Raw genomic sequence first — 15,746 nt, 5'->3', positions numbered from 1 at the left:
GGTTTCCCTCGGCCCGAGTTGTCTCTTGCCTGTTACATTCAATAGCCCACAGAGATGCAACCACAACACTAGGTAATCAATAGTTAGGTATCTCTTATGAACAGGCTATACAAATAGCTATGCTAACTATGCTCTATTTCAATCCACAAAAATGGTCTTGGAGAGGTCGGCGTAGTGCTTGAAGAAGCTGGTGAACAGCCGGATGGAATGGCCCACATCATAGGTACCGCCCGTCTCGCGGATACTGTGCATGCTGAGCTGAGGGTTACCCAGATCCAGCGTGCGAGCTCCCAGCTTGGCCGACATCATGGGACCGATGGTGCTTCCACAGCTGGAGTCGTTACGAACAACGAACAGCTGCAGGGGCACACCCTCGCCTCCATCATCGGCGGCCTTACGAGCGACTTCCTGCAGCAGAACAATTCCAGGAGAGTTGGTCGCGTAGCGCGCATTGGCGTTGATCTTGATCACAGGTCCCTTGTTGATCTGCGGTCGGTGGTCGTTCTCGTACTTGGGGGAGTAGTTCGGGTGAACACCGTGGGCCATGTCAGCGGACAGAAGGAACGAGGTGGATAGGGTCTGTTCATAGGCAGTGGAAATGTCGGCATCACCGCCGGCCGCGGACGGCAGCACGGACAGACGGCGAATCACGGCAGGAAGCATGTTGGAGTCGGCACCCTGAGCGGTCCGGCTGCCAATCTCTTCGTGGTCGAACAGAGCAATGAGACGGATGGACGATTCGTTGTCCAAGGCCGAAGCATCGGCAACGGAGTCGATCAGACCGACGGTAGCACAGAAGGAGCTGTTCAGGTTGTCCAAACGAGGAGAGAAGATAAACTCTTCCAACAAACCGCCCAAGTTGGACTTTTGCGTATCGAACAGGATCATCTCGAAATCGAGAATGTCAGCGGGCTTAGCACCGGCTTCGGCGGCGATGAGCTCGACCAGGTAGGGGTGGTGGCGCTCGGTGATCGCCTTCAGAGGGGAGAACTCTCCGCTTTCCTCCTCAGTGGTTTCGGGCTTGCTAGTCTCGCTGGCACCGGTGCGATTAAGCTCGGCGGCCACGAGACCGGCAATGGGGAAGAGCTGAGTCTCCTTGTTGAAGGAGAAGTTTTCCTGGCGGTCGAGATGAATAGCCAGGGTGGGAATACGCAGAACTAGTAGCTCGTTAGCTCCAAACCTCAAATTCTCAGAGACAGTTCATACTAGGCCGGTCAATGTTGATGAGCTTCTGCACAATAGAGCCATCGCCGTTGCGAACCATGGCCCGACCCGCAACTCCCAGGTCGCGGTCAAACCCTTTTAGCAGTTAGCGCAGGGTTCATAACAAAAACATGGGCAGACGCACATGTGTGCCAAATGCCTCCTCCGTAGGTCTCGACACCCACTTGGACATAGCCCTCCCCACGCTTGTTGCTGACAGGCTTGATCCTCAGCACGGGGGAATCGGTGTGGGCACCGATCATGGAAATGGGGTTACCGGGCTATTCGAAGTGAGTTCTCTCTTGCAGCTGGAGCAAGTTTTCAACAAGCGCATACCTGCCATTTCTTACCAATAGCGAAAGCTACAATGGTAGATTGGTTGCGAGTCACATAGTATTTTCCTCCAGGACGGCAGGTGGACGCCCAGGAATCCTTCTCCTGCGGCGGGAATTAGCTGTCATTGTCAAGTCAAGCCTTAATATAGCTGAGGACTCACCTTGATCTCTTGGAAACCAGCCTTGGCCAAAAGATCCTTTGCAGATTGGACTGCATGGAAGGCTATATGTAGTGATTGTGGTTAGGATAGCCTCTCCACCAGGCGCCGATAAGGCAATACGATAGGCAAAGCTTACGAGTAGGGGAGGCATTGACAAAGGACAAAAAGTCCAGAGCCGGCTGTTTCAGGTTCTGAGCGAGCTTGGAAGCCATCTTGGAGGACCTTGGGATCTGACAGAGAAACTGGGGTGGTGCGGAGGACAGATGAATAATGTGCCAAAGTGGACATGAGATCATGCCAAGGCGGTCAGTTCATCTGACAGCTTGAAGCGGGGAAATTCCCTCAGGATTACTACTAGTAACGCTACAAAATCAATGCAGATGCTGACGGCCTCCTTTAGGATCTATATGTGCTGTCGAAGGCTTGCCGGGGGTTCTACATTACTGTATAAATTCATCATCAAACATTAGGTTCGCTATGGATAGACTTCTATAGTTCATCCCTCTGGTGGGGAACATCGGTAGCTTCGAACATCCTCTTCTTAGGATTCCTTGGCAGCTCCGCTTGCCTCTGTCTTTCCTCCTCAGAGATGTCGTCAATATTCGTCTCCTCCTGCTTTTCAATCTCCTCTACCAATTCACCGATCTGGTCAATCAGGCGATCCTCTTCCGTCTCGTCTGTGACAGGAACCTGATCCCATACTGCCTCTTGCTCCGCGCTCTGGATGGTGGGCTCCGCTTTTTGAACAACGGCCGGAGTCTCATGCATGAACTGTGCAGGGGCAGTAGCAGTGTCAGAGGCCTGAACTGCTGTGCTGGTGATGCCGACGACACTCAGAATAGCAAAGGTAAATCTTGCCAGTAGCCGCACCGGCAGCCACACTAGCCACCACAGAGGGCCGTAGAGTATGCGCCGAAAGATAAGCCAAGTGATTGTCCCCAGAAGAATATAGAATGCGGTCTCCAGATACCATGTGTCCGACTTCTGCGAGCGAAGTAGCGAGCCGACGAGATTCCGCGACGAAGAGAGGAGAGAGTCCAGGTCCGTATAGGATTCCGATAGCGACGAGAGGGCAGCGGTAGATTGCTCTATATCACAAGAGATTAGCCAAGAAAGGCCCCCTGCCCATTCTTTCGCAGCAACAACACCAACTAACCTAATGTCTCCTGCGCGAACTGACTTCGCGACAACTCAGCCTGCATCAACTGATGCGTGCGCCGCAGGGCCGCGGTAACATCATTCGAAGCGTTCTTGACGACCTCATTCTGCGTCAGCTTCTCGGTGGCCTGTTTCTTCCGGTCGGCACTCTGAGATCGCGAGAACAACAACTCCCGTTCTTTCCGGCGAGCGATCTCGGCGTTGCGTTTAGCTTGTAGCTGTGCGTTGCGGAAGTCCCTTCTCGTTCTGCTTCCTTGTCAGCACCATAGCAAGACACCTTGGCCCCGGTCACTCTCGTCAATAAGGTAGGTAGGGCAGGACACAGCATACCGTTTCAGCTCCTCCGTCAACCTCCCCGCCAGCGCGACAACACGTTCCCTCTCGGATTCCTTCTCATTGTCCAACGCTTTGCGTCTGCTCTCGGACCCAGCCTCGAGACCCTCGACCTCCACGCGCAGCAGTTCCAACTGGTCTTCTGCCCCCTTCAGGAGGGTGTGAATCTCGGTCCCAAGCTCCAAGCGCGCCTCATCGCCCTGTCCAATAGCGGTCGTAAAGTTCCGCAAGCGAGCTACCAGCGGATGGATATCAGCTAGAGCGGTGGAGAGCTCCTTCAGGCGGGACTGGAGTTCCGTCAACGAGGACATTGTATGGATTGTATTGTAGGGGAAGGTTCTTCAAAAGCGCATACGAGCCCAGCTCGAGTGGCCCACGTCCAAAATAAATAGAATATTATGTATGCAGAGAGGAATCAAGCAGAACCCGTAAAGAGGGGGCTAAATGGTCAATGTGTCCGTTCTTACCAGCGTCATCGGCTTCCCGTAGCCTATCCCGCAAATCATTAATGCCTAAGGCATTCACAAGCCCGCGCTCAAATCAAAGAAAAGCCAAAAGAGAGTTTGCATTTAAGACAAACACACACAATCACTCTCTCCTCTCCGGCAGATCAATCCAACCGGGCCATCGAGGCCAATAGATATCTACCTTTAGACCGTCCAGCAAAAAGCGCCAGCACATGCGCAAACCCAATTGACTACATACCCAACATCGCGCGCGATACCTATCTGTTCAATAAATCTTAACCCATCAAACCCCATACAAGAAAGGAAACGAAGTAAGTCCCCAACTCCGCAAAAATAATCCCATCCCATCCTAACCCGACAAACCAACAGACAGCACCAGAAGAAAAACAAAGCAAAACAACCAAAATGACCATCCCTCTCGCCACGATCTCGTCCTTCCGCACAACCTTCAACCCCTGGGCCCGCAGCGCCCGGCCGTGCCGCGTGCTGCTGTCGCTCCTGCGCAACCCGTCGACGGTCCCGGCGTCGAGCCCCACGCACATCGACATCAAGGTCACGCAGCTGCCGCGACACTCGACGCAGCCGGCCGAGTTGACGGTGGGCTTCAAGAACGGCAAGGAGATTAGCATTGCCGTCGGCGAGCGGCAGATGAAGATCGGGGATGTTATTGAGGAGATTGCCCGTTTAGGGCGCGTGATTGAGCGGGAGGAGTCGTTGAAGGGTTAAGATCTTTCGTCTTGCATGGAGGTGTTTTTTGGATGGGGAAGAGGATGGGTGTTATCCAGGAGGAAGTTTCGAAGGTGTGAATGTGGTTTTTGGGTTGTTGTTGCGCCAGAAGGGATGGGGTTTTGAGGCTATGGGCGACATTGGGTTCTGTTGTGCTGCTTCTTGAGCACCTTGGGGATCTTGAATTTGGGGGAGGGGCTCAGGATGCTCAATGTTGTCGGTGGTGGAGTGGATGTCTCTCGACTCGTTTGACTACCTACCTGTATTATCTATCATGTTGTTCATGGGCATGTGTATATACCAGCTATTGACTTTAACTTTTTCTTTTCCTTGACTCATTACCATTATCTCGCGAACTCACTTGTGGATCGGTTGTTGTTACGATAAAGCATTTATATTGAATCAGGAAATATGAATTATATGAATCACCCGCGGGTGTGGGAATAACTTTGGATTTTAAGATTTGTACATATTTAAACAGCAGCACCGGAGATGAAGAACCACTTGTCAACGCTGCCGTCAATAGGAGCAGGGGGAAGGTTCTCGCCCTTGGGGATGGCAGCAAGCTTGGCGGAGTCGGCACGCTCAACACCCTCGTAGACGCTGGTGGCACTAGAAGTGGGTCAGTCATCGCCCATTTGCGCAACAGAAAAGAGAAAACGTACATGCTGACGTCGCCCTTGGGGGCCTGGCCGGAGATCAGCTTCTCCCAAGCATCACGGCACTCGCGGATGACCTCGAGAGCGTACTTCTGGTTCTTGCACTCGCCGGAGAAAGCGAACTGGTTCTCGGGCTTTCCGTCGGGGATCTTGTAGATACGGAACCACTCGTTGGTGGCGCGGAGAAGACCAGGGAGGTGACGCTCAACGTCCTCAACGTCGTTCAGCTTAGGAGCGAGGGGGTCGTTGATGTCGATGACAATGACCTTCCAGTCGGTCTCCTCCTCGTCGAGCAGAGCCATAACACCAAGGACCTTGACCTGCTTGACCTGACCGGGGTAGCCGACAAGCTCACCGATCTCGCAAACATCGAGCGGGTCGTTGTCACCCTTGGCCTTGGTTTCGGGGTGGACGTTGTTGGGGTCTTCCCAGGTCTACACAAGTGTGAGATGATGGCGGTCCAATGAGGGGCAACAACAAAAACATACCTGGGGGAAGGCACCGTAGTTCCAGAGATAACCCTTGTGGGGGAAGCAGTTGCGGACGTAGCGGAGCTTGCCCTTCTTCACATCCTGCTTGATGGGGTTGAGGAACTCCTCCTTGGAGATCTGATGGGCAAACAGGAGGTCAGTTGACAAGGTCGACGACGATGGGTGCGGCGGGGGGGCTTGGGCCTGGGTACCTCCTGCTTGGCGTTGGTCCAGCGGGGGATCTCAACAACCATGTTGAAGATGTTGTTGGCCTCATCGGCATAGAGGGGGATATCGTGGAAGGGAGAGACGGGCTTGCCATCCTTCTCGATGAAGACACGGTGCTCCAGGGTGTTGGCCTGGCCAATCTTGCGAACGGTGTAAGACATGGTGGAGGGTTGTGATGTGGTAGCGGACACAGAAGAAAAGTGTCTAGCTAAAAGAGCAGTACGATTTGAAGCGGACACAACCGAAGAAGAAGAAGAGGAAGGACGAAGAGGGGAAGAGAGAGAAGGAGAAGAGGAGGAGGAGGAAGAGGAGGAGGCGGCGGCGGGAGGGAGAGGGGGGGAGGGGGCTTGTTTGGTGGGGGGAGCCAGTGTTGCGGATGTGCGACAAACGGACGAACAGCAAGACACACTGCGGCGGGCGACTATCGGATTCCTCCAGGCGTTGGTGGACAACCGGAGTGCTGCTGACACGGAGCCACAACTAACCCCCGGGAACATTGAAATACGAGCTCTCAATTGAGTCCTGAGGTGAAGAGAGAGCGATAGGGATAGTCTTTGAAATTGATCGGGTTGGTCCGCGGGGTATACAGTGATTTATTCAGGGGAAGTCAATTGTTATAATTAAGTTAGAGGATGAAGGGATCGGGAAAGAAAATCGGACGGGAAGCAAAGAAGAAAAAAGACGCCAACCAAAACAGCCTCGGACAATTTCCTCCTTCCATCTCGGCAGCTGCTGGCTGTCTGTCACCAAGTCAACTATGCTATGCACCTGCACTCGTCTCCAACCAACTCTACTCTATCTGACCACCCTGCATCTGAGGTTATTTCTCGTGGCACATGACTGTGGACATAGAGTATATGGAATTATTTTAGGCTTAGTGGCAAACACTCTGCAGATGACACCATTTCTCCCTCTTGTTCCTCTCGTCGGTGAGGCCTTGATTTGCACCCACTCCACCAGTACCGTTCCACTTCTCAAGTGGATTGTCCTACATTTCAATCCCATTGTCCTTTGGTTACTCCCCTCCCTGTTCTCACCCGATCGACATCCTCGAGTCTGTGTCAATTGACTCACTCAAACTCATCTAGATCATTAGTACACCCTTCCAGTAGGAGTTCAGCATCAACATGTGCGCCATTGCCCCATCAATCTTCTTCCTCTGCGAAGTCAGCAAGCAGTTCTTGGCAGGCACCGGGTCGGAGTAATGGATTGTCCGGTTGTAGTTCTACGCCGAATGACTCAGCAGGGCCAGAAAACCTTATCGGGTATCGCCACGTGATCTGGCACTTTTTCGTTCTCCGCCTCCATCGCGATCTAGACAATCGATAAACTTCACTTTCTGGGCAAACCACAATCTTTTGTCTTTCTCGCGGGCCCAAATCACCCCTGTCTATACCGTCTCGGTCTCTCATATATCATTCCTGCACCTTTCATGCAAGAAATGCTATGCTAAAGCTTCTACGATCCGTCCGTTTCGCAATGACTACGCCTCCTCGTGTCCCCATCCCCGCCAACGGGGTCGACTACCGCGGCAAAGTCGTCCTGGCCCCGATGGTGCGCTCCGGTGAGCTTCCTTGCCGACTTCTAGCCCTTAAGTATGGCGCCGACCTCGTTTGGGGTCCGGAGACCATCGACCGCGCTCTGGCAGGCGCCAACCGCCGCGTGAACCCCCGCAACGGCACCGTCGAATTTACCCGCACCCCCTCCAACGGCGGCCGCCCTGACAAGGCCACTCAGGAAAACGTCATCTACCGTCTCGACCCCGTTCGCGAGAAGGGTAAACTTATCTTCCAGATCGGCACCGCGAACCCCGAAATTGCCGTCGCAGCCGCCAAGCTCGTCGCCCCTGATGTTGCCGGCATTGACGTGAACTCGGGGTGCCCGAAGCCCTTCAGCACAAGTGGTGGAATGGGTGCGGCGCTCCTCCGAACCCCGGATAAGCTCGTCTCGATCCTCGAAGCGCTGGTGCGCGAGGTCGGCACGCCGTACCAGATCGGCATTTCGGTCAAGATCCGGCTGCTGGATAGAGAAGACCCTGAGCCGACCCGGGCGCTGGTCTCGCGACTCGTCAAAACCGGCATCACGGGCTTGACCGTTCACTGCCGTACGCCTCCCATGCGGCCGCGCGAGCGCGCCATCCGCGATCAGCTGCGCATGATCCGGGACATCTGCCACGAAGCGGGCGTGGCGTGCGTCGTGAACGGCGACGTCATGAACAAGGACGACGGTCTGGCCCTGATGCAGGAATACGGCGTCGACGGCGCGATGATCGCCACCGCAGCCGAGTCGAACATGTCCGCGTTCCGCACGGCGGCCGAGGGCGGCCTCCTGCCCTGGAAGGAGATGGTGCACGACTACATGAAGTTCTGTCTCGAGAGCGAGAACCGTTTCGGCAACACCAAGTATCTGCTGAACATCTTTGTGCCGGGCAAGTCTCCCGAGGCACACCGCTCTAAAACCGCCCGCACCTACGTCGATACCTGCCATGCCCTGGGCTTCGAGGACTTGATCCCCGCCGCAACCCGTCTCGATGAGATCCTGGACCTGTCGTCGAAGTCTACGACGACGAAGTCTGAAGCCCAAGACGACGCAGTCAGCAAGGCCGTGCAGCATGCTCTTGAGAAGAACGAATCCGCGCGCGCGGCGGGCGGGGCCTCGCGCTCGAAACCTACTTCTCCTGTCCTCACTGGAGCTGGCGGTCCAATTCGCACGAACTCCATTCCGCCCCCCACGAAGTCTGCGACAACTAACAACAAGGTTGAGCTTGACCCGGTTGTTGCTGCTGAAGCCGTCGGTGCTACTGCGCCTAAACAGGAACTTGCAGCATAAACCCCACTCAAGTGGACGCAGAAAAAAGACTTGTAGCAGTTTCCATACAAATGAGGCCAGCCAAAGGCTAGTTCAAACATCCAGACGGATCGAACCACAGCCGCAACTCTATTTAATGTCCTATTGAGAGGCTGTGTCAAACTTCTCGGCGCTAGGTAATCTGTGAGCATGGAAAATCCCCATAGGTTAATGAGGCTTGTGTCTATCATCTGCTTATGCGATCACGCCACTTTCCTTCTCTTCTCTTTTCTTAATTCCTCTTACATTTTCGTTTCACGCGTGCATTACCGGTGTTGCTCCTCCTCCTTGGTTTATATCATAGATTCCCACTTCATATTCTCTAATCAGAAAATGCATCCATCATACAACACCTTTCCTTTTACCTTAGGCTTAAGAGAGAGCACAAGCCAGTTGAGCTTAACTCCTCTTCTCTGTAGACGAGTAAGAGATCAGTAGAAAACTCGAATCGGTCGGCAACAATAACTGGAAACCATACTAGTTACTTATTATATCCTTATTTAGCCCAAACCAACCATAGCCTCGGCATCACTAATGACAACTCGATGAGACCAGTAAGATGGAATGGCACAACGACAAATCTCACCGTTCATAATTGACCTGAATAAATCCTGAGACTTCAATAGAACCAACAAGCTAGTATTTGATCATTACATGCATATCCCCACTAGTACCCCCACCGCCATCACAACCACCAACTCCACTCTATATCTAACTACCCCGTCCCCCCATCTCCTGCTTCTTATCTAAGTAACATGTGTAACCTCGGAAGTGAGGCTTATCGTATGTAGCCAACCGTGGTGAAGTCGAGAACCTGAACGAAGGGGAGAAAGGGATGCGAAGGGTCGACTCTGGTAGAGCGGTGCAGTCAAATCAACAACACCAGTAAAAAAAGAAACCGTGTAAATGCGCCACCGATGATGATGATGAAGTACCGTCCGTCCAATCCCTTGATCACCCCATCCTCATCCAAGCCGACAGAAAATGCACATGACATGTGTATGTGTAGAAGGGTGAATCGACATTGTAAAGCGACAAAAGGTGAAAAGCTCGCTGATTAGAAGAATAAAAGTGACTAAAAATTCTTGATCTTGTCGTGTAAGATAAACGGGTGTTCTTTTCTAAAGACGTAAACAAAAAGAGAAGACAAAGGCATACCACTCCGTCCCAAGAATTCCCGTATCACACAAAACAACATAGACACAGAAAAGATACAACCACGAAGAGATCATCAGGATGGGGGAAATGCAAAATGCAAAAAGGAAAGAAATAAAAATCATGACTTCTGCTCCATATCTGCAAGAACCATATTCTCGACCGCCTTCATGCCTGCATCCTCCGCTTTCTTTGAGTCGGCGGCATCCTCGCCCGCCACGGCCTGGTCGAGCGCCAGCTTGGTCTGACCGAGTGCGTAGATCTGCTCCTCGATGGTATCCTTGGTCACGAGGCGGATGACCTCGACCTCGCGGGTCTGGCCGACGCGGTGGGCGCGGTTCTCGGCCTGCACGTCCTCCTGCGGGTTGAAGCTGGAGTCGAAGATGATGACCTTGTTGGCGCACGCCAGGTTGATGCCCGCACCGCCGGCCTTGGTCGAGAGCAGGAAGACGGGGATGTCGGTGCGCTCGTGGAATGCGTCTAGGATCGACTGCCGGTCCTCGACGTTGGTGCGGCCGTCCAGGCGCACGAAGCCGAGGTGCTCGTGCTCCAGCACGTTCTCAAGGATGTCCATCACCATGGTGAACTGTGAGAAGACGAGCGTCCGGTCGCCCTTCTCCTGGAAGCGCTGGAGCAGCTCGCACAGTTTCGCCACCTTGCCCGAGTCCATCCACTCGTTGTTCTTGAGGGCGAAGCGGCTGAGCGCTGGGTATTTGACGCACATCGAGTGGCATTCGTAATCGTTGTACGGCTGAAGTTCCTCGAAGATGATGTCCGGGTTGGACTGGGAAAATTGTTCTTCTTTCAGGCAGGCCTTGGCCATACGGCTGAGAATGGAATCGGTGTAGTGGCGTCTGTACAGCAATGGGTGGATGGCTGCTTGTCGGAGTTTCATGAGAATGTTGGCGGATTTGTTGCCGGTCTTCTTGCCCGCAGCGCGATCGGCCAGCAGCTTTCGGACCTCCTCCTGCTCATGCTCGTAGATTTTGCGTTGAGCGTCGTTGAGCTCGCAGTACTCGACGTGGGAGATCTTCGCGGGTAGATCAATGACCTGGTGCTTCTTGCGCCGCAGCACAAAGGGCTTGAGCATCGATTTGGCGCGCTCGATACGCTGAGCAGAGAGCAACGCGGAGTGAGACTCGTCGACGGTTTTGGCCTTGTTGGCGAAGATGTGATGGAGCTCGTCCTTGCGCTCCTTGAAGACTTTAGGAAGAATAAAGCCTAGCAAGGAAGCCAATTCTTGGAGGTTGTTTTGCAAGGGTGTACCCGTCAATAGAAGTCTGAAACGAGCAGGAATGCGAATCAACTTCTCGTAGAGGACCGAGGTGCTGCTCTTCAGCATATGTCCCTCGTCGTAAACACAAACGCAGAAGTCCATATTGCGGAGGAAGTGTGCGTCGACCTTGCCCTTAGCGATGGTATAAGTGGTGATGACAACATTGATGCTGTCTCTGTTATCCTCAATTGTCTCCCGAATCTCCGCGCGCTCAGCTTGACCGGCATAATAAGGCATGACGGAGAGGGTAGGACAGAATTTCTGGAACTCCCGTAGCCAATTCTCAATCGTAGACGCAGGTACTACGATGAGGTGTGGCCCCTTGAATCCCTTTTCGAAAAGATGTGCCAAAAAAGCAATGACTTGACAAGTCTTGCCCAGACCCATGTCATCAGCCAAGATACAACTCAGTTCGTGTTCAAATAGTAGTGCCAGCCAGTTGATGCCCACAACTTGATAGTTCTTCATCTTCAGGTCATCTCGCATGATTCCAGGTTGAGAAATAAATCGCCCTTTGCGTGTGAGGGCAACACCGCCAGACGCCGGGCCATCGCTGTCTTCATCAGAACGCTGGCTCGCCGGGGTTCCAATGCCGGAGTCATGCGACTGAGAATCTCTGGGTTCGATGGATACCAGCTCCAATTCCCCATCCTTCTTCCCAAAGATGTCCACCCCCCATTTCTTCATTTCAGTTGCGATCGGCTTCCCTAACGCTTCGCAACGCGCGACCAAAGAATCGACGGCATCATAACCCACCCACATATCGATACACTTATCCACGATCTTGTCGCCGATCGGTTTGGGTGTTTTGCGGCCACGAGCCCCTTTAGGTTTCGCCTCTTCTTTCACCGGCGCAGGGACGGCACGGACCTCGTCCAAGGATCTGAACGGTCTGCACGAGATTACATGCTGTGCCACATCTTCTGTAATGGCAGCGATATCTGCCAGATCCAAGACGCTGCATGTGTTAAAGAATTTCAGTAACTTGAGATCGAATTGCACATCGCCTGCCGTTTCTTCGACATCAGAGTCGGAGTCATCGTCGATGATGAGAGCCTCCGGGGACTCTGAGCGCTGAGGAGTATCCGGCCTTCGGCCCTGCACCAAGCGCCCGGGTTTTTTGGGTGGTGTTTCCGTGACTGGTTCAGGGCGAGGCTGCGGACGAGATTCGGAACGCACTGGGCTCGGAGAGGAAACCCGGGTCTTGGGCCCTCTCATTAAACGCCTGCGCGGTTTCGCCTCATCCTCTTCCGGCTGCTGCGACGCCTTTTGAGCTGCAAGAGTTCTTTGCAGATTCGCAGCGGACCACTTGTCCTGGATCGTGCCTCGCGCCTTGATCTGCTGTTTCGCTGGGGCTGCATTCGATTGATGGGACATGCTCAATTCATCCTCCGACGACACGTCCTTTCCCTCCGCACTAGCCAGGTAATCCAGAGCATCCTCGTAGACACCGCGCTTCTTCACGAGCGCCTGCACGCAGGACGACACGGACTTCTGCGGCATCACCTTGAGCATCCGTTGCACCTTGACTCTGACATTGTGGTCTTCAATACTATCAAGCGAGTACCCCCCGTCGACAGGCTGGGCGCGCGAAGGGCCTTCCTGCCGGACTTTCTTGACGGCCGTGCCTCGCGGGGTCGATTCCATCTGCGCGGCAGGGCGTTTCGCAGGGTTGTAGATGGCGCCGGTGGTGATCTCCTTGAAGCGGTCAATGGGCGACTCGGCGACCTTGTCAGGACTCCGCGAGGATTTGGTGAACATGGCTGGTTTAATGTCGGGATTCTGGATGATCTGGACATCGTCATCGGAGGACCCGCCTCGATACGTGGGTCCATCATCATCTAGATCGATCACCGGCGCGCGCTTGGCCGGGCCTGCGACGGCCGGGGGTCGGAACATGGTGCCGCTGGGGGCCATGAGGTTGGCGATACGGCCTGCGTTCGGGGTCGGGCGGGACGGGGACGAGGCAGGACCTAGCGGGGACGAGGCGGCTACTTGTACAATGGAGTTGTTCTTCGCAGTAGTATAAGGATTGTCAACTAGCTGGGTCGGCTGAGTGAAGCGCTGAGAGGCAGGGGTTAACGATTGGGTTGCCACCGGTTGGTGATGGGTAACAGGAACGGTGGCGACGGTCTCATAGTCGATATCGTCTTTTGTCGGGGTACTGTGAACGACTTTTCTGTCGTTCACGGGGGTATCAGGCACTGAGTCCTCCATGGTTTAGGATGACTCCCAAGCGAAAGGGTTGAGACTATAAGAGAGAAGGTAGAAAATGTCGTCATGTGCCAGGGGAAGGAAGAAGGAGGAGGAATGAGTGAAAGGGAAGATTATCAGGGCCGAACAAACGGATTGATTTGCTTGCCTCTCCAACTTTCCTCTGGGATTTTCTCCGCAAAACGCGCGCCCAGACGCGATCGGTCACGTGAACTGGCGCTTCAATTAAGCCCAGGAAAGGCAGTCAGTCGTCGCAGGAGTCGCAAATGGGTTGAACACTGTGAAAACCTCTGTTTCAACAACACCAAGACTTGTTCTTTCTCGTGTTTCTTGGATTGTCTTGATTCAACTGCTGTTCTCCTCTCACAGGGTGTTCTTGGAGATCTCGCTGGCCGGGAACCAATCAGCAGCCGAGATCTACTGGACTCCGGGATGAGTTCATCCGCAATATCAATCAGTGTTGCGCAGCGTGTTTTCTTATTGTTCCTTCCTCTCCTCCAAAACAAGAAAAGTGGTGGTTGATGAAAGAATTAAAAATCCAAGAAGACCAGATTCATCCAGAGATAAGCGCGCTCTGTCCTGATATCGACTCCTGAGTGATCTATTCACCGCCGTTCAGACCTTCCTTGACCTGTTGGCCCGCAACCAGTAACACACCACCAATCCCATCAACCTCCCTCAACTACTTCAATCACAATGTCCGCCCGTCGCACCGTCGACAGATCGTCCGCCAAAGATGGCGTTGCACCGTCGAAACCCGAAAAGTCCTCTGACTCAGATGTGACCCCTGCAGTTCCCACGTAAGTGCATTCGATTCGTCCCGAGGAGGAGAACCACTACGCCACATAGCCGCTATCCGGTGATGGCTACAAACACCATATACCGGGGGTTATTGAAAACAGCTCCGGAAGCCTAGCAGCTCAGAAAATACAAGAGCTGGTGTTGCTTCTTAGAGAGGGTGTGGATCTGAGTTGTCACTAACACTAACACAGGAATGTTATCATGAAACTGCTGGGCTTCTCCGCCGCCATGGTGGTTGCGCCTATTGGTATTTACTTTGTCACAGTTGACTTCGTCGGAGGTACGTGTTCTTCGAGCCTATCTTCCAGCTCAGGATTAACGCCCTTGTTAACTATTCTACTCAGGAAGTGCAACGGTTGGCGGCATTGTTGCGGCTATCATGGCCAACATCGTCCTCTTCGCCTACGTCTATGTCGCTTGGAAAGACGACCAGGCGGAGAGAGAGGCCGACGCCAAGCAGAAGGAGAAGAAAGCGCAGTAGTGGGTGCTTTCGAGTATAGGTTGGTCTGTTTATTCCGCTATCATTCAATACCAGGTGTTTGATCTATGGCGTTCAAGGACAGCTGCGTGCATGCTATGTAACTATGTATCTATTGGGGATCGCTCTAGGAAAATGATATGTCTGTCCTAGTGTGTGGCCGGTGATTGGTGCCTATGTGCATGCGTAGACTGTTAGTCAAATCACAACAAGCACAAGCGCCAAAAGCTGCTACGCTGACAGGCCGGGGATGACACCGAGAAGCCTGTCAAGAGCACAGGAGGTCCAAGCGAAAAGGGTTTCTTGAATCGGGGTATAAGGAAAGTGCACCCCGGAGATGCATTTGCTAAGTTTTAGTGAAGACCGCCCAGGGAATCATACAAATGGGCCAGATTAAAGAAAAGGGTGTCTGAATCAGTTCGGCCGTCTCTTGACAAATTCCTCCAGGTCGGCCTTGGTTGCAACGCCGAGCACGAACTTGCGCGACGCATCCGTGACGACGGCGAAGCTCTGCTTGGCCCGCGTCGCTCCACTGGCATCGGTGTCGCTCTCGAAGAACTGCTCCAGCTCCTCCAACGGAGTCTCCATCGTGATCACTTGATATGTGCCTCGCTTGCGGTTGAACCGCTGCATGGCAGCGGACACTGAGTCGGTTTCCTTCACGGCGCCCTCCTTCAACAACTCCTTAAGGCGGGGGATGCTAAGGTATCCGAGAAGCGAGCGTTTCGTCGAAGAGGTGACAGTCAGGTGTGTGTAGTCGCGCTCATACGCAGCGAGCAGAGCAGCGGAGATTGGGTCATCGGGGGAGACAGACAGGGCGGGGGGAGGGTCGAGGTCCTCAACGGTGGCCTGCATTCGCGGTCAGTTAATCTTGGGTGTTCTCGAGTCCTGGGATCCGTCCGTACTGACACCGCGATATTTGTCCGCCCAGGTAGACTGCGAGATCGGCTGCTGTGCGTCCTGGGCGAGCTTCTCTTGGGCGAATGCCTCACTTGCGCTCAAGTAAGAGGCCATGATGATGATGGTGAGGGGTACGGGAGGTCTGGGGGGAGGTAACGTTTCGAGTGTCAGGAAGTGGAATTCTCGAATCGGCAATTGATGTCGGGGAGCGAAGTCAATGTTCCGGGTTTCGACACGGCTCTGAAACGAGTGAGGTTGATATTGCGTGAGTCAAGCAAGCATCCACTCGGTCACTGTCAGGTCGTGATCGGACCAAAATTGATTGATCGCCGAAG

General features: G+C 53.7%; 8 protein-coding genes across 8 annotated transcripts; 3 read left to right on the top strand and 5 right to left on the bottom strand.

Annotated features, from left to right (window-relative positions):
• Window positions 1-74: 74 nt before the first annotated feature.
• On the bottom strand, window positions 75-1,946 carry BO97DRAFT_369051 (M18 family aminopeptidase). The gene is made up of 6 exons (XM_025692723.1): window positions 1,836-1,946; window positions 1,700-1,761; window positions 1,540-1,641; window positions 1,349-1,484; window positions 1,207-1,299; window positions 75-1,157 (listed from the first exon to the last, which is right to left on the bottom strand). Exons 1-6 carry the CDS (start codon window positions 1,909-1,911, stop codon window positions 139-141), a joined length of 1,488 nt encoding a protein of 495 aa, XP_025551440.1. The 5' UTR covers window positions 1,912-1,946; the 3' UTR covers window positions 75-138.
• Window positions 1,947-2,169: 223 nt separating this feature from the next.
• Window positions 2,170-3,670, bottom strand: BO97DRAFT_390643 (putative protein transport membrane glycoprotein Sec20). Its single transcript, XM_025693777.1, has 3 exons — window positions 3,188-3,670; window positions 2,856-3,103; window positions 2,170-2,787 (listed from the first exon to the last, which is right to left on the bottom strand). The coding sequence occupies exons 1-3, from the start codon at window positions 3,499-3,501 to the stop codon at window positions 2,189-2,191; spliced, it is 1,161 nt and encodes a 386-aa protein (XP_025551439.1). The 5' UTR covers window positions 3,502-3,670; the 3' UTR covers window positions 2,170-2,188.
• A 141-nt stretch (window positions 3,671-3,811) lies between these two features.
• On the top strand, window positions 3,812-4,750 carry BO97DRAFT_470487 (mitochondrial 54S ribosomal mL53 protein). Its single transcript, XM_025699949.1, has 2 exons — window positions 3,812-3,968; window positions 4,027-4,750. The coding sequence occupies exon 2, from the start codon at window positions 4,063-4,065 to the stop codon at window positions 4,381-4,383; it is 321 nt and encodes a 106-aa protein (XP_025551438.1). The 5' UTR covers window positions 3,812-3,968; window positions 4,027-4,062; the 3' UTR covers window positions 4,384-4,750.
• Window positions 4,751-4,788: 38 nt separating this feature from the next.
• ipp1 (inorganic diphosphatase IPP1) lies at window positions 4,789-6,076 on the bottom strand. The gene is made up of 4 exons (XM_025695231.1): window positions 5,725-6,076; window positions 5,531-5,650; window positions 5,049-5,476; window positions 4,789-4,995 (listed from the first exon to the last, which is right to left on the bottom strand). Exons 1-4 carry the CDS (start codon window positions 5,899-5,901, stop codon window positions 4,857-4,859), a joined length of 864 nt encoding a protein of 287 aa, XP_025551437.1. The 5' UTR covers window positions 5,902-6,076; the 3' UTR covers window positions 4,789-4,856.
• Window positions 6,077-7,186: 1,110 nt separating this feature from the next.
• On the top strand, window positions 7,187-8,909 carry BO97DRAFT_470484 (tRNA-dihydrouridine(20) synthase (NAD(+)); the record flags this gene model as incomplete). Its single annotated transcript, XM_025699948.1, has 2 exons — window positions 7,187-8,512; window positions 8,555-8,909. 2 exons carry the CDS (start codon window positions 7,187-7,189, stop codon window positions 8,567-8,569), a joined length of 1,341 nt encoding a protein of 446 aa, XP_025551436.1. The 3' UTR covers window positions 8,570-8,909.
• Window positions 8,910-9,444: 535 nt separating this feature from the next.
• On the bottom strand, window positions 9,445-13,721 carry BO97DRAFT_65041 (uncharacterized protein). The gene has a single exon (XM_025700964.1). It carries the CDS (start codon window positions 13,233-13,235, stop codon window positions 9,864-9,866), a length of 3,372 nt encoding a protein of 1,123 aa, XP_025551435.1. The 5' UTR covers window positions 13,236-13,721; the 3' UTR covers window positions 9,445-9,863.
• Window positions 13,708-14,734, top strand: BO97DRAFT_443295 (vacuolar ATPase assembly integral membrane protein VMA21). Its single transcript, XM_025698353.1, has 3 exons — window positions 13,708-14,032; window positions 14,225-14,313; window positions 14,378-14,734. The coding sequence occupies exons 1-3, from the start codon at window positions 13,929-13,931 to the stop codon at window positions 14,512-14,514; spliced, it is 330 nt and encodes a 109-aa protein (XP_025551434.1). The 5' UTR covers window positions 13,708-13,928; the 3' UTR covers window positions 14,515-14,734.
• BO97DRAFT_443294 (putative cystathionine beta-synthase (beta-thionase)) lies at window positions 14,629-15,706 on the bottom strand. Its single transcript, XM_025698352.1, has 2 exons — window positions 15,421-15,706; window positions 14,629-15,360 (listed from the first exon to the last, which is right to left on the bottom strand). Exons 1-2 carry the CDS (start codon window positions 15,523-15,525, stop codon window positions 14,926-14,928), a joined length of 540 nt encoding a protein of 179 aa, XP_025551433.1. The 5' UTR covers window positions 15,526-15,706; the 3' UTR covers window positions 14,629-14,925.
• Window positions 15,707-15,746: the final 40 nt, after the last annotated feature.

Source organism: Aspergillus homomorphus, assembly GCF_003184865.1.
Source record: "Aspergillus homomorphus CBS 101889 unplaced genomic scaffold BO97scaffold_18, whole genome shotgun sequence".
Taxonomy (NCBI): Eukaryota; Fungi; Ascomycota; class Eurotiomycetes; order Eurotiales; family Aspergillaceae; genus Aspergillus; species Aspergillus homomorphus.
The sequence above is the reverse complement of the archived record's forward strand: the minus strand, read 5'-3'. Positions and strand labels throughout refer to the sequence as shown.